The sequence below is a fragment of the Thalassophryne amazonica genome, chromosome 3 (genome assembly GCF_902500255.1).
Source record: "Thalassophryne amazonica chromosome 3, fThaAma1.1, whole genome shotgun sequence".
NCBI lineage: Eukaryota > Metazoa > Chordata > Actinopteri > Batrachoidiformes > Batrachoididae > Thalassophryne > Thalassophryne amazonica.
The window spans coordinates 3,576,202-3,593,825 of NC_047105.1; the positions used below are offsets into that span (position 1 = coordinate 3,576,202).

At 42.6% G+C, this 17,624-nt stretch overlaps 1 protein-coding gene across 4 annotated transcripts in view; it reads left to right on the forward strand.

The window, feature by feature from the left end:
* Positions 1–17,263, forward strand: part of LOC117505101 (plasma membrane calcium-transporting ATPase 1-like) — a 171,157-nt gene extending 153,894 nt beyond the window's left edge. For 2 of the 4 annotated variants that reach the window (XM_034164654.1, XM_034164639.1), the window contains one exon: positions 16,441–16,571. In XM_034164654.1, the coding sequence (XP_034020545.1) occupies positions 16,441–16,445 (5 nt within the window). In that variant the 3' untranslated portion in view covers positions 16,446–16,571. Of the gene's footprint in view, positions 1–16,440 lie in introns of all 4 variants that reach the window. The other 2 variants (XM_034164633.1, XM_034164645.1) reach the window with 1 other exon arrangement.
* Positions 17,264–17,624: the final 361 nt, after the last annotated feature.

Consider the following 17,624-nt stretch of genomic DNA (forward strand, 5'->3'; position numbering starts at 1 on the left):
TGCGACACACTAATAAAACACAACAGTGAGGTCCATATATATTTGGACACGTGAGCTGCCAGTCATGTGTGATATGATGTCATCGAGCAGCGCGTTATTAAAGTTATTTTGATTTATTGTTCACCCCATGTTCAAACTTCTGGAGTTAATCTATCAACCTTTTGGTTTAAGTTGACCTGCTGTGCTGCGTGAGTCCAGCCATCACTCAGAGCGTTTAGCCGAGTCATTCCGATGGCTTTGCATGCAGTTGGTGTGTGTGAAGCTCCTTGAGGCAACTCTGTTGTGATTTGGCGCTATATAAATGAAAATAAATTGAACATTTAAAAAATTGAAAGCTGGAAATGAACGGTTACTTAGTGAGACTCAGATGAGGAGGATCGCTGACACTGTGAGAGAACATTAGACACCACATTTAGTCCATGTGGTGTTTGTCTGCATGTGATCCAGCACACAGGCGTCTCAGTGTTGGAGAAGGCAAGGACATGCCCACATTTCACCTGGCTGCAGCAGACAGGTGGTTACTTTGGAGAGGTGGGGATGGGCTGGTTGTCTGTCTGTGTGGTTGCCATCCAGGACTTCGTGGTCTGCTGTCTGGCCTGATGTCCTGATGCTTCCAACCCAGAACCTGCAGTCAAGTGTGTCTGCATGTGATGGGCGGGGCAACGGCAAGTGCCAGTTCTTAGATCAGACCACGCCCATTTTTTGCTGGTTAGCCTGGACGCCGTTATGAGGGCGGAGCCTATACCAGCCTGAAAGTAAAGTTATCTTTGACAGTTAAACCACACATTAGATTAATATATTATTAATAAGATTAAAGAACAATTCTGAGGAATTATTTTTAGGAAACTGGCAGCGAGCGAGACGCTGAACCCAAACAGTGCTCACGGTCCGATCCTTAAAAACAACAAAAAAGGGTTAAAAAAATCTGTACTGCACCATTTCCTTAAAAATGTGCTGAAGGAGGTTTGACATGTTGAACTTGATGAAACTTGCAGACACGCTGAACATGTTGCTGCTCCACCTTTTGTCTCGTCTGCACCTTTTTCTGTCCCCTTTCTGTTGGGTTGGAACTAATGCAGGGGTTCGAGGTTTATGATCCGCCTGTTAACTCTGCTCTGACCTACTGACTAATAACGCACGTAAATATTAACCACCAGGAAAAAAAAACTGAAGCTGTGAAGTCTTCGAAATCATGAGAGGAAAAAAATCTCTGTCCTATTTTCTTTGTTGTTTGGCTCCTCAAGCAGCAGTCTGGGCAAAGAGATAATTTAATGGGTTAATCCTGAGCAGAATAAAATCTGTCAGGCTCAGCAGGTCCCTCAGTGTGAGCAGCCAAGAGCGTTTTTTTTTTATCTGTGTGTGTGTGTGTGTATGATGATGATGATGATTGTGTGTGTGTGCGTATGCATGCATGTGATGATGGTGTGTGCGCGTGCATGCATGTGTGATGATGGTGTGTGGTTGTCCATGTGCATGATTGTGTGATATGTGTGTGCGCATGCATGTGTGCGATGTTGTGTGTGTGCGCGTACATGCATGCATGCTTATGCGATGTGTGTGCGTGCATGTTTGTGTGATGATGATGATGTGTGTGTTTGCGCGCATGCATGCATGCTTGTGCGATGATAATGTGTGTGTGCATGTGATATGTGTGTGCGCATGCGTGCATGCTTGTGTGATGATGATGTGTGTGCACGTGTATGTGTGATGATGATGGTGTGTGTGTGCATGCATGCTTGTGCGATGAGTGTGTGTGTGTGTGCACACGTGAATCCTGCGAGCTCAACTCCTCGGCCTGCAGCTCCCCTTCGGCTCGACTGCGTCTTTGAATTCCTGCTCTTAATTGCGCCGTGCTCGCCGTATCAGTGTGGCGGAATTCTGGCAGTCAGCTGCTCTGTGGACTCGTCACCTTTCAGTGGGGTCACAGAGGACACCGTCACCCTCCATGATGTCGATGGTGCACTGCCACTACAATACATTGCATCTTAATAAAACAGTCCACACTGCGACTGAACTCAGTTGCACAAAGTTAAAGCGTCAACATTCAACAGCTCCTTGAGCCCAAATCCTCCCTTCTGTGTTTGCAGCTGCCCCTGAGCAAGGCAGCACTGATGATCAGCCACTCAGCAGCTCTGAAACCATGTGAGGGTGCTCTAGTTGACTTGGGGTTTGGGTAGCGGGTGGACTTTCACCTGGAAACTCTGTGTTCAGAACGGTTTCTTTCAGAAGGTTTTCTACAAAATTGGTGGTAAAAATGCTGGTGGTGAGGGAGGGCGGGCACCCACGGGCTCTGTGGGCGTGTCTCAAACTACAGATTGACCCCTCATTGGGCAGGTCTCACGTAACCTGTCGAACTCTAGATCTGTCCCAAAAGTGTAAAAGCAGTTCGACTGAAAACTGATTTGCAGTTGGATCATTGTCTGGATGTTGTTTGAGGACTTTTTAGTCTGACCTCATCATCAGTCCTTTCTGTCAAAAGCTTTAAACAATAATAATAATTTAAAACAAGCAAATTATTTGTGGAGTTGGAATAAACATAAAGTGCAACCTGTACAACGTGGAACGCTCAGGTTTTTGGATGGATTTCCACGATCCTGTTCGGGATCTAAACCATGAGGAAGTTCTGTGTCAGTGAGCGTACAGAGATAATGAGCTATGTAATGATCACACGTGGGATCTTCTCCAAACCGTGACGTCACAAAGTGAAGATTTGAAGGCAGCAGACCTTCAGGAAAAGAACAGCAATCAGTAGCTGTCCACTCTTAGCTTTCACTGTGCACAGCAGCAGGGATCAAACCTGTGATCTTCTTTAGATTTATTCTTAGAAAACCCTGGATTGAGGGGTGGGGTTACTGACAGAAATCTCATGCTGTTGGTGGAGATGCTGCAGCATGCAGGTCTAAAGTGCTGTCTTATTAGGAGAGTGCCTCCTACCCTGGTTTAGAAAGTAAAAATGAACCAGCTGTTGGATCCGGACAGTAGAGGGCTGCATTGGGATCGGGTCCCACGGGCCCAACTCAGATCTTGCGGGAGCGGGTGGTCATAACTTCGCTGTGGGCGGCTAAAAATAAGCCCTACGAGAACAGAAGCGACAAAATGACTTAAGCCGAGGTTCACACGGCAGGATAATTAGGCCAATATCGGACACGATCTTCCCCTTGCGACAATCTTAAGGACGCCCCGACAATCGTGATGACGTCAAAGATGATCTTATCAGATATTCCTGTCGTGTGTGGTGTGTTCAGAGCGCTCTGATCTGCTCGGAAGGGCGTCAGGAGCGCTCCGATCGCAAATCGGGGATATTCAACATGTTGGTTTCTTTTGGCCCGATATCGCAGCGTGTTGTGTCCTCCGACCACAAACGAACTCACAGCCTGCTGAATGTGACGTGTAGCCAATCAGAAAGTGAGGTGACGGACGGACGGAGTGGAAAATAAAATCAAAACAGCTGTTCTGACTTATCAGAAAGTCCGGTGGTCGCACTGTATCCACTTCTTTAAAGAACGCCTTTCCTTTTCCTTTTTTTATCGTTTTTCCCTCTGTTTTAAATAATCCACAAAGTACCTCCGTTGGTTTACTCTGAAGTCACGTTTAATCTCGAGAGATTTTGCGAGATTTCCTGTCTGAACTGTAAATGTTCGTGTGTTAAATCTGTTCGTGTGTGTTGTTGTTATTACCGTGTGGCTGAACACCACACACTGTACGACCAAACCTGTTAGAGCTATGATTTTTTATCTTTACATGTGTGGTCTCTCAGGTTTTGGAAACCTAAAGATAATTTTAAAATCCTGTCGTGTGAACCAGGCTTTAGTCAACAAAGGAGAATAGTGTAAAGTATGCGGCGTCCACACGCTGCTTTCATATGAAATAATTTACCAGCAGCAGTGGACACTGCAGGAGCGAACAGAGAGAGACGCAGTGCAGCGAGTTACTGAACTGTCACATGAAATTGTCTTTAAACTGAACCAAGTGGGTCATTCTGTGTCAACTCAACCAATTTTCAGGGGGTCCCACAACTTTGTGTCTCAGATTTTGTTCATATTCACACCAAATGGACCTACAAGTGTCCTGATAAGAGGTAGAAATACTTTTTCGAGGACAAATTTGAAGAAAATTTATGGCTTCTCATTTTAAGCTAATTTACAAACATCTGTATCTCATTCCTTTTTTAGACTGAACTTTAAAATTTGCTCTGTGATTTAATGACATCTATCAGTTTAAAATAATAGCAGCAAATAATACAAAATTATTTTTGTGTACATAGGCCAAGCCATTGAATATGGGCAAAATTTACAAAATTGTGAGAAATTTAAAATATTTGCAGCATCATAAAACTTGTTTTTATTCATCTCATATCCATGATTTTTTTTTAATCCATGAATAGTCGTCTATGGTGGCTTTTTAATCCCTGATTTGTGTCTTTTAGAAAGTTTTACCCTGAGAGATACAGTATATCCTCTCAAAGTTGAAAAAAAATGTGAAAATTGGCACAACTTCACAGGGATACAACCCAATGTTTGAATGTAGTAAAATCTTTTAAGCCTTTTCTGAAAGGTTATTTCATGTATTGTGTAGATCCATAGTTTGGAACATTTTATATTTTCCAAACCTAATGAAAATTGCATTGGAAAATGGCATGTACATTGAAATTGAAAAAAAAAAAACTTTTTCAATGTATGTGTGAGTCATGCATTATGTTATGTTAACCGCAATATTCAAAATATCAAGTACATAATCTTACCGACACATAGGATTCATATATGGACCAAACCTACTGAAAATGCCAATGAAATCTGGTATGTGTACAGAAGTGTAATAATATTTGTAGACTGACATTATATGATCTTCCCATCATGTTTCATGTTGTGTTATATTTGTTGTGAGTGTTATATTTTTTCTGTGAATGATGAAGTGAATGATGTGACACAGTTAAAGTCTTGGTGGAATCAAGTCATTGGGGCCAACTGTGGGTTTGAAGACAGCAGCACATTCCCATCCACAGAACAATAGATTTCAAGCAGCTAAAACTGCCAGGAACTAGGGACTTTAACTCGTTTGTCCCATCCTTCAGACAAACCCTACACGAGTTGCATTTCAGCTGATGGAACCTTTGTGGAAGCCCGTGTATTACATGCAGTAGACATACCTGTATCCACTGCTCAAGTGGAGTATGTGGTTGGATAATATCTTGCCTGTAAATATGATAGGAAATGGTGGATAGTAAGGTTGGGACCGATCTAATCCAGTATTGGGATCAGCTTCCGATACCAGCATAAATCAAGTATCGAAAAATATACAACCTGCAACGTTTTTCGATACTGGAGAGAAGCCACGTCTGTGAAAATTCTCAGCTGCTGCTGCATGCTCTCTGCTGTGTTTACTGCTGAGCGTGAGGTGGGAGCGGATATTTCTAAACTAAAGCCAAACTGTTTGTTCCACAGTCGAGGGTTTTAAGCCACAGGTAGCGGCAAATTTCCGCCCAGCTCTTGGGTTCTAATTGTTTGTGCCGCTGAGCACGGATTTTCCGAAAAATGAACTGAATTGTTACCGAAAAATCAGCTGCTTCAACGTCCTGAGGCTGTGAAACGCTGTTAAACAGCAGCTCAGAGGGCAGCACAGGAGCAGAGCCGAACAGAGCTTGTTTCTGTCTCCTGAATGGGAACTAACACCATCAAAATCCTTCTGTATTATGATACAGAAGGTGATACATGATACAATTAGAAAATTACAGTTTATTTTACAGTTGAAAGGCTTTGTGTTTCCAAAAAGTTCCATGTTTGCTCCGCAAGACAACAGCGACGGGAGGGGGGCAGCGTGAGACAGACAGAGAGAGATAGAGTGCTTGCTTGCCTCTACTGGTGGTTGGCTCTCACTGCGGTATTGTATCACTTCCTGTTCCGGAGCACAGCGGTGTTTTTCTGTATCTGTTAGCTGTTTATTCTGCGCAGTTAGATTGATCTAGTTATCTAGATTACGATTTGTTTCCCAGTGTAATCTTTATGTGCCTTAACTAAAGCACTCCTTCTGCTGAATCACCTCTAAATTATTTACACATTATTCACTTTGCGTGTTTTTAGGAATCCGCTAGCTTAGCGTAGCTACTAGCTCTTAGCCGATTTAGCATGGCAGCTTCTCCTGTCTCTCCCGCACTTTTCTGCTCTGGGTGTGAAATGTTTAGTTATTCCTCGGCCTCCTTTAGCAGTAACGGTACTTGTAATAAGTGTAGCTTATTCGTAGCTTTGGAGGCCAGGCTGGGCGAATTGGAGACTCGGCTCCGCACCGTGGAAAATTCTACAGCTAGCCAGGCCCCTGTAGTCAGTGCGGACAAAGGTAGCTTAGCCGCCGTTAGTTACCCCCTGGCAGATCCCGAGCAGCCGGGAAAGCAGGCCGACTGGGTGACTGTGAGGAGGAAGCGTAGCCCTAAACAGAAGCCCCGTGTACACCGCCAACCCGTTCACATCTCTAACCGTTTTTCCCCACTCGACGACACACCCGCCGAGGATCAAACTGTGGTTATTGGCGACTCTGTTTTGCGAAATGTGAAGTTAGCGACACCAGCAACCATAGTCAATTGTCTTCCGGGGGCCAGAGCAGGCGACATTGAAGGAAATTTGAAACTGCTGGCTAAGGCTAAGTGTAAATTTGGTAAGATTGTAATTCACGTCAGCAGTAATGACACCCGGTTACGCCAATCGGAGGTCACTAAAATTAACATTAAATTGGTGTGTAACTTTGCAAAAACAATGTCGGACTCTGTAGTTTTCTCTGGGCCCCTCCCCAATCAGACCGGGAGTGACATGTTTAGCCGCATGTTCTCCTTGAATTGCTGGCTGTCTGAGTGGTGTCCAAAAAATGAGGTGGGCTTCATAGATAATTGGCAAAGCTTCTGGGGAAAACCTGGTCTTGTTAGGAGAGACGGCATCCATCCCACTTTGGATGGAGCAGCTCTCATTTCTAGAAATCTGGCCAATTTTCTTAAATCCTCCAAACCGTGACTATCCAGGGTTGGGACCAGGAAGCAGAGTTGTAGTCTTACACACCTCTCTGCAGCGTCTCTCGCCCTGCCATCCCCTCATTACCCCATCCCCGTAGAGACGGTGCCTGCTCCCAGACTACCAATAACCAGCAAAAATCTATTTAAGCATAAAAATTCAAAAGAAAAAATAATATTAGGTCTCTCTCTTCTAAGTCCCTGTTGGTAAATGATATAATAATTGATCAACATATTGATTTATTCTGCCTTACAGAAACCTGGTTACAGCAGGATGAATATGTTAGTTTAAATGAGTCAACACCCCCGAGTCACACTAACTGTCAGAATGCTCGTAGCATGGGCCGGGGCGGAGGATTAGCAGCAATCTTCCATTCCAGCTTATTAATTAATCAAAACCCAGACAGAGCTTTAATTCATTTGAAAGCTTGACTCTTAGTCTTGTCCATCCAAATTGGAAGTCCCAAAAACCAGTTTTATTTGTTATTATCTATCGTCCACCTGGTCGTTACTGTGAGTTTCTCTGTGAATTTTCAGACCTTTTGTCTGACTTAGTGCTTAGCTCAGATAAGATCATTATAGTGGGCGATTTTAACATCCACACAGATGCTGAGAATGACAGCCTTAACACTGCATTTAATCTATTATTAGACTCTATTGGCTTTGCTCAAAAAGTAAATGAGTCCACCCACCACTTTAATCATATCTTAGATCTTGTTCTGACTTATGGTATGGAAATAGAAGACTTAACAGTATTCCCTGAAAACTCCCTTCTGTCTGATCATTTCTTAATAACATTTACATTTACTCTGATGGACTACCCAGCAGTGGGGAATAAGTTTCATTACACTAGAAGTCTTTCAGAAAGCGCTGTAACTAGGTTTAAGGATATGATTCCTTCTTTATGTTCTCTAATGCCATATACCAACACAGTGCAGAGTAGCTACCTAAACTCTGTAAGTGAGATAGAGTATCTCGTCAATAGTTTTACATCCTCATTGAAGACAACTTTGGATGCTGTAGCTCCTCTAAAAAAGAGAGCTTTAAATCAGAAGTGCCTGACTCCGTGGTATAACTCACAAACTCGTAGCTTAAAGCAGATAACCCGTAAGTTGGAGAGGAAATGGCGTCTCACTAATTTAGAAGATCTTCACTTAGCCTGGAAAAAGAGTCTGTTGCTCTATAAAAAAGCCCTCCGTAAAGCTAGGACATCTTTCTACTCATCACTAATTGAAGAAAATAAGAACAACCCCAGGTTTCTTTTCAGCACTGTAGCCAGGCTGACAAAGAGTCAGAGCTCTATTGAGCTGAGTATTCCATTAACTTTAACTAGTAATGACTTCATGACTTTCTTTGCTAACAAAATTTTAACTATTAGAGAAAAAAATTACTCATAACCATCCCAAAGACGTATCGTTATCTTTGGCTGCTTTCAGTGATGCCGGTATTTGGTTAGACTCTTTCTCTCCGATTGTTCTGTCTGAGTTATTTTCATTAGTTACTTCCTCCAAACCATCAACATGTTTATTAGACCCCATTCCTACCAGGCTGCTCAAGGAAGCCCTACCATTATTTAATGCTTCGATCTTAAATATGATCAATCTATCTTTATTAGTTGGCTATGTACCACAGGCTTTTAAGGTGGCAGTAATTAAACCATTACTTAAAAAGCCATCACTTGACCCAGCTATCTTAGCTAATTATAGGCCAATCTCCAACCTTCCTTTTCTCTCAAAAATTCTTGAAAGGGTAGTTGTAAAACAGCTAACTGATCATCTGCAGAGGAATGGTCTATTTGAAGAGTTTCAGTCAGGTTTTAGAATTCATCATAGTACAGAAACAGCATTAGTGAAGGTTACAAATGATCTTCTTATGGCCTCGGACAGTGGACTCATCTCTGTGCTTGTTCTGTTAGACCTCAGTGCTGCTTTTGATACTGTTGACCATAAAATTTTATTACAGAGATTAGAGCATGCCATAGGTATTAAAGGCACTGCGCTGCGGTGGTTTGAATCATATTTGTCTAATAGATTACAATTTGTTCATGTAAATGGGGAATCTTCTTCACAGACTAAAGTTAATTATGGAGTTCCACAAGGTTCTGTGCTAGGACCAATTTTATTCACTTTATACATGCTTCCCTTAGGCAGTATTATTAGACGGTATTGCTTAAATTTTCATTGTTACGCAGATGATACCCAGCTTTATCTATCCATGAAGCCAGAGGACACACACCAATTAGCTAAACTGCAGGATTGTCTTACAGACATAAAGACATGGATGACCTCTAATTTCCTGCTTTTAAACTCAGATAAAACTGAAGTTATTGTACTTGGCCCCACAAATCTTAGAAACATGGTGTCTAACCAGATCCTTACTGTGGATGGCATTACCCTGACCTCTAGTAATACTGTGAGAAATCTTGGAGTCATTTTTGATCAGGATATGTCATTCAAAGCGCATATTAAACAAATATGTAGGACTGCTTTTTTCATTTACGCAATATCTCTAAAATCAGAAAGGTCTTGTCTCAGAGTGATGCTGAAAAACTAATTCATGCATTTATTTCCTCTAGGCTGGACTATTGTAATTCATTATTATCAGGTTGTCCTAAAAGTTCCCTAAAAAGCCTTCAGTTAATTCAAAATGCTGCAACTAGAGTACTGACGGGGACTAGCAGGAGAGAGCATATCTCACCCATATTGGCCTCTCTTCATTGGCTTCCTGTTAATTCTAGAATAGAATTTAAAATTCTTCTTCTTACTTATAAGGTTTTGAATAATCAGGTCCCATCTTATCTTAGGGACCTCGTAGTACCATATCACCCCAATAGAGCGCTTCGCTCTCAGACTGCAGGCTTACTTGTAGTTCCTAGGGTTTGTAAGAGTAGAATGGGAGGCAGAGCCTTCAGCTTTCAGGCTCCTCTCCTGTGGAACCAGCTCCCAATTCAGATCAGGGAGACAGACACCCTCTCTACTTTTAAGATTAGGCTTAAAACTTTCCTTTTTGCTAAAGCTTATAGTTAGGGCTGGATCAGGTGACCCTGAACCATCCCTTAGTTATGCTGCTATAGACGTAGACTGCTGGGGGGTTCCCATGATGCACTCTTTCTTTCTCTTTTTGCTCTGTATGCACCGCTCTGCATTTAATCATTAGTGATCGATCTCTGCTCCCCTCCACAGCATGTCTTTTTCCTGGTTCTCTCCCTCAGCCCCAACCAGTCCCAGCAGAAGACTGCCCCTCCCTGAGCCTGGTTCTGCTGGAGGTTTCTTCCTGTTAAAAGGGAGTTTTTCCTTCCCACTGTAGCCAAGTGCTTGCTCACAGGGGGTCGTTTTGACCGTTGGGGTTTTACATAATTATTGTATGGCCTTGCCTTACAATATAAAGCGCCTTGGGGCAACTGTTTGTTGTGATTTGGCGCTATATAAAAAAAATTGATTGATTGATTGATTGATTGATAGAGTACAAGCACGAGAGAGAGGGAGAGGAGTTAATGGGGTTTTTTGCTCCAACACTTGCTTTGACAGTGTAACCGTATGTTTCATTTGAAATTGAATTCAGAGGGAGAGAGGACTTAATTTTGAATTTTTACTGTAACACTTGCTTTGACAGTGTAAACATATGTTTCCCATGTTAATAAAGGTGATCTTGTGAGATGATGATGTACTACCCCTGAGAGCTATTGTGTCAAGATTCCTTGCTTGCCTCTACTGGTGGTTGGCTCTCACTGCGGTATTGTATCACTTCCTGTTCCGGAGCACAGCGGTGTTTTTCTGTATCTGTTAGCTGTTTAATCTGCGCAGTTAGATTGATCTAGTTATCTAGATTACGATTTGTTTCCCAGTGTAATCTTTACGTGCCTTAACTAAAGCACTCATTCTGCTGAATCACCTCTAAATTATTTACACATTATTCACTTTGCGTGTTTTTAGGAATCCGCTAGCTTAGCGTAGCTACTAGCTCTTAGCCGATTTAGCATGGCGGCTTCTCCTGTCTCTCCCGCACTTTTCTGCTCTGGGTGTGAAATGTTTAGTTATTCCTCGGCCTCCTTTAGCAGTAACGGTACTTGTAATAAGTGTAGCTTATTCGTAGCTTTGGAGGCCAGGCTGGGCGAATTGGAGACTCGGCTCCGCACCGTGGAAAATTCTACAGCTAGCCAGGCCCCTGTAGTCGGTGCGGACCAAGGTAGCTTAGCCGCCGTTAGTTCCCCCCTGGCAGATCCCGAGCAGCCGGGAAAGCAGGCTGACTGGGTGACTGTGAGGAGGAAGCGTAGCCCTAAACAGAAGCCCCGTGTACACCGCCAACCCGTTCACATTTCTAACCGTTTTTTCCCCACTCGACGACACACCCGCCGAGGATCAAACTCTGGTTATTGGCGACTCTGTTTTGAGAAATGTGAAGTTAGCGACACCAGCAACCATAGTCAATTGTCTTCCGGGGGCCAGAGCAGGCGACATTGAAGGAAATTTGAAACTGCTGGTTAAGGCTAAGCGTAAATTTGGTAAGATTGTAATTCACGTCGGCAGTAATGACACCCGGTTACGCCAATCGGAGGTCACTAAAATTAACATTAAATCGGTGTGTAACTTTGCAAAAACAATGTCGGACTCTGTAGTTTTCTCTGGGCCCCTCCCCAATCAGACCGGGAGTGACATGTTTAGCCGCATGTTCTCCTTGAATTGCTGGCTGTCTGAGTGGTGTCCAAAAAATGAGGTGGGCTTCATAGATAATTGGCAAAGCTTCTGGGGAAAACCTGGTCTTGTTAGGAGAGACGGCATCCATCCCACTTTGGATGGAGCAGCTCTCATTTCTAGAAATCTGGCTAATTTTCTTAAATCCTCCAAACCGTGACTATCCAGGGTTGGGACCAGGAAGCAGAGTTGTAGTCTTACACACCTCTCTGCAGCTTCTCTCCCCCTGCCATCCCCTCATTACCCCATCCCCGTAGAGACGGTGCCTGCTCCCAGACTACCAATAACCAGCAAAAATCTATTTAAGCATAAAAATTCAAAAAGAAAAAATAATATAGCACCTTCTACTGCACCACAGACTAAAACAGTTAAATGTGGTCTATTAAACATTAGGTCTCTCTCTTCTAAGTCCCTGTTGGTAAATGATATAATAATTGATCAACATATTGATTTATTCTGCCTAACAGAAACCTGGTTACAGCAGGATGAATATGTTAGTTTAAATGAGTCAACACCCCCGAGTCACACTAACTGTCAGAATGCTCGTAGCACGGGCCGGGGCGGAGGATTAGCAGCAATCTTCCATTCCAGCTTATTAATGAATCAAAAACCCAGACAGAGCTTTAATTCATTTGAAAGCTTGACTCTTAGTCTTGTCCATCCAAATTGGAAGTCCCAAAAACCAGTTTTATTTGTTATTATCTATCGTCCACCTGGTCGTTACTGTGAGTTTCTCTGTGAATTTTCAGACCTTTTGTCTGACTTAGTGCTTAGCTCAGATAAGATAATTATAGTGGGCGATTTTAACATCCACACAGATGCTGAGAATGACAGCCTCAACACTGCATTTAATCTATTATTAGACTCAATTGGCTTTGCTCAAAATGTAAATGAGTCCACCCACCACTTTAATCATATCTTAGATCTTGTTCTGACTTATGGTATGGAAATAGAAGACTTAACAGTATTCCCTGAAAACTCCCTTCTGTCTGATCATTTTTTAATAACATTTACATTTACTCTGATGGACTACCCAGCAGTAGGGAATAAGTTTCATTACACTAGAAGTCTTTCAGAAAGCGCTGTAACTAGGTTTAAGGATATGATTCCTTCTTTATGTTCTCTAATGCCATATAACAACACAGTGCAGAGTAGCTACCTAAACTCTGTAAGGGAGATAGAGTATCTCGTCAATAGTTTTACATCCTCATTGAAGACAACTTTGGATGCTGTAGCTCCTCTGAAAAAGAGAGCTTTAAATCAGAAGTGTCTGACTCCATGGTATAACTCTCAAACTCGTAGCTTAAAGCAAATAACCCGTAAGTTGGAGAGGAAATGGCGTCTCACTAATTTAGAAGATCTTCACTTAGCCTGGAAAAAGAGTCTGTTGCTCTATAAAAAAGCCCTCCGTAAAGCTAGGACATCTTTCTACTCATCACTAATTGAAGAAAATAAGAACAACCCCAGGTTTCTTTTCAGCACTGTAGCCAGGCTGACAAAGAGTCAGAGCTCTATTGAGCTGAGTATTCCATTATCTTTAACTAGTAATGAGTTCATGACTTTCTTTGCTAACAAAATTTTAACTATTAGAGAAAAAATTACTCATAACCATCCCAAAGACGTATCGTTATCTTTGGCTGCTTTCAGTGATGCCGGTATTTGGTTAGACTCTTTCTCTCCGATTGTTCTGTCTGAGTTATTTTCATTAGTTACTTCATCCAAACCATCAACATGTTTATTAGACCCCATTCCTACCAGGCTGCTCAAGGAAGCCCTACCATTATTTAATGCTTCGATCTTAAATATGATCAATCTATCTTTGTTAGTTGGCTATGTACCACAGGCTTTTAAGGTGGCAGTAATTAAACCATTACTTAAAAAGCCATCACTTGACCCAGCTATCTTAGCTAATTATAGGCCAATCTCCAACCTTCCTTTTCTCTCAAAAATTCTTGAAAGGGTAGTTGTAAAACAGCTAACTGATCATCTGCAGAGGAATGGTCTATTTGAAGAGTTTCAGTCAGGTTTTAGAATTCATCATAGTACAGAAACAGCATTAGTGAAGGTTACAAATGATCTTCTTATGGCCTCGGACAGTGGACTCATCTCTGTGCTTGTTCTGTTAGACCTCAGTGCTGCTTTTGATACTGTTGACCATAAAATTTTATTACAGAGATTAGAGCATGCCATAGGTATTAAAGGCACTGCGCTGCGGTGGTTTGAATCATATTTGTCTAATAGATTACAATTTGTTCATGTAAATGGGGAATCTTCTTCACAGACTAAAGTTAATTATGGAGTTCCACAAGGTTCTGTGCTAGGACCAATTTTATTCACTTTATATATGCTTCCCTTAGGCAGTATTATTAGACGGTATTGCTTAAATTTTCATTGTTACGCAGATGATACCCAGCTTTATCTATCCATGAAGCCAGAGGACACACACCAATTAGCTAAACTGCAGGATTGTCTTACAGACATAAAGACATGGATGACCTCTAATTTCCTGCTTTTAAACTCAGATAAAACTGAAGTTATTGTTCTTGGCCCCACAAATCTTAGAAACATGGTGTCTAACCAGATCCTTACTCTGGATGGCATTACCCTGACCTCTAGTAATACTGTGAGAAATCTTGGAGTCATTTTTGATCAGGATATGTCATTCAAAGCGCATATTAAACAAATATGTAGGACTGCTTTTTTGCATTTACGCAATATCTCTAAAATCAGAAAGGTCTTGTCTCAGAGTGATGCTGAAAACTAATTCATGCATTTATTTCCTCTAGGCTGGACTATTGTAATTCATTATTATCAGGTTGTCCTAAAAGTTCCCTAAAAAGCCTTCAGTTAATTCAAAATGCTGCAGCTAGAGTGCTGACGGGGACTAGAAGGAGAGAGCATATCTCACCCATATTGGCCTCTCTTCATTGGCTTCCTGTTAATTCTAGAATAGAATTTAAAATTCTTCTTCTTACTTATAAGGTTTTGAATAATCAGGTCCCATCTTATCTTAGGGACCTCGTAGTACCATATCACCCCAATAGAGCACTTCGCTCTCAGACTGCAGGCTTACTTGTAGTTCTTAGGGTTTGTAAGAGTAGAATGGGAGGCAGAGCCTTCAGCTTTCAGGCTCCTCTCCTGTGGAACCAGCTCCCAATTCAGATCAGGGAGACAGACACCCTCTCTACTTTTAAGATTAGGCTTAAAACTTTCCTTTTTGCTAAAGCTTATAGTTAGGGCTGGATCAGGTGACCCTGAACCATCCCTTAGTTATGCTGCTATAGACGTAGACTGCTGGGGGGTTCCCATGATGCACTGTTTCTTTCTCTTTTTGCTCTGTATGCACCACTCTGCATTTAATCATTAGTGATCGATCTCTGCTCCCCTCCACAGCATGTCTTTTTCCTGGTTCTCTCCCTCAGCCCCAACCAGTCCCAGCAGAAGACTGCCCCTCCCTGAGCCTGGTTCTGCTGGAGGTTTCTTCCTGTTAAAAGGGAGTTTTTCCTTCCCACTGTAGCCAAGTGCTTGCTCACAGGGGGTCGTTTTGACCGTTGGGGTTTTACATCATTATTGTATGGCCTTGCCTTACAATATAAAGCGCCTTGGGGCAACTGTTTGTTGTGATTTGGCGCTATATAAAAAAAAAATTGATTGATTGATTGATAAAGCTCCCCTGAAATTGAGAAGGAGAGACTGAGACAAACAGAGAGGGAGAGAGAGTGCTGTGTTTTCTCTTTTAAGTTGATAAAAATAAGCCTAGAAATAAAAATACTTCATTCTTTCACCAAAACATCAAATCTAGGCTTACATTTTAGATGTGTTTTCTGGCAAATGGTAGTTGAACTTTCAGGTCTTTCTAAGAAAATCCTCCTCTAAACACTTCATCATGAAGCTGTATAACTGGGAATACAAAATATCCTCATAAAATCAAAAATAATATAATAATAAATAATATTAAAGCAAACAGAGCTCTGGCATCAGACTAGTATCAGCAGATATCCAAATTCAGGTATCGAGATCAGCTTGGAAGTGAAAAATTGTGGATCAGTGTGTCCCTAGTGGATAGGCCTCCTGATTAGGGACCGTCTGACCAGGAAGGAGATGCTCTAGTTCTCTTCATGCATCCCCATGGACCATCAAAGTCAATCCACTGACCACCAAGAGAGGACATTTGCTCCCCAACCCCCACCACCCCCACAGAACTCCTAATGGCAGACAGTATTACCTCAATCAAACAGACAAGGACTTTTTGAGAAAGGTGTAATAAAGTAACCAAGGGTACAAACATAAATACCAGTACACGTTTTAGTTATAATTCAAATGTTTGATGACTGTTCTTATGTACTTTGTCAGTGGTAAAAATTAGATGATGCTGCAAATATTTCAAATTTCTCACAATTTTGTAAAATTTGCCAATATTCAACAGCTTGGCATATGTACACAAAAATGATTTTGTATTATGTGTTGCTACCTAAACTGATAGACCAGAAAGCAGTTGTTTGTTTATTCGACCATCCACATGATTTCCTGACACTCCTGCCACCTGCTGGCATATTTTTGCGTTGCACTTTATGTGACTGTCGGTGTTTTTCATATCACTTTGTTCAGATTTCGTTTGGCATCATGCTGCTTGCTCCATTTGTTGATGTTTTGCCTTTTTTTTTGGTGTGTTCATGCTTAAATGTCTCATCAGCCCCTCCCTGTCTGCTCCACAGCGCCGCCTAGTGTGTGATTGTGTTTCTGTTTGTGTCTGCACAGATTAAGGTGGTGAACGCGTTCCGTAGCTCCCTGTACGCGGGGCTGGAGAGTCCAGAGTCCCGCAGCTCCATCCATAGCTTCATGGCCCATCCTGAGTTTGTCCCGCTGTCCGAGGAGGAGGCGTGCATCACCCCCATCGAGGAGTCCGGAGACGAGATCGAACCTCTCCCCAGCACCTCTGTGGCAGGCGATGAAGAACCACCCTGCACCTCCCCCTCGAGCCATCAGTCATTCCTCTGAGCTCCTCTTCCTTCATCATTCGCCGACCTGTCCAGGGTCCTCACCCCTCCCCCTCCTCACCTTCCTCACCCCTCCCATGTCCATGCTGTGTTTTTGGTGATTCAGCACTTCCTCCATTGATCACTAGAGGGCAGCGTACATGCCTCAGTGCTGGACGGTCTGTCTGCCTTTTTCTCAGTTCCTGTCGGCTCGGATGGTTCTGTGGTTCTGGGACTGACTGTAGCGTGTCCTGTTGTGTCCGTGCTTCATTCAGACTTTTTCATCACCACTCTCGTCCACACACACTTCACGTTTTTTCCCACAAACTCAAAGCTGCGTTTGATGATCACGTTTTTAGGCAAATGCAAAAGTTTGGCTGCTGTTGGCTTTTATTCCTTTTAAATGGATGTTAAAAGTTAGGTCGGTTTGGAATCCAGAGAATGTGCCGCTGAGTGCCGCGCTGCAACCGCTTCTCGCTTTTATCATCTCTACTTTTAGCTTTTTGGACAAACAGAATGTTTACGACCCAGAAACAGCCGAACTGTCCAGAAAAGACTCGGTTCAGAGTCTGACCTTATCCAGTCTGACACCTGCTGGGACCAGAGCTGGTCCAGAACCAAACCAGCCTGACCAAAACCTGCTTTGAGCCCAGCATCGACAAAGACGCGAGTCGCTCAGAAACGGTGTTCATGCGTTGAAACTTCATGGTTCTTTTGTGATGACGACAGACAAGGATGAACTTTTACGTCAGAGCATTCATTGGTTTTTCACAGGGTTTTTTTGTTTGATTGTTTGTTTGGTTTTCTGTTGAACAAAAATAAAGACGCGTGTTTGATGCTGACTGCAGAATCTTCACGCCGTCTTCTTTGGTCTCCTTGACGTTTGACCGATGAGGTGTTTCCTTGTACTCAAACCAGCTGAGTGTAACCTGTCTCTGGGCCCTGAAGCCCGTCAGGCTGGTACTC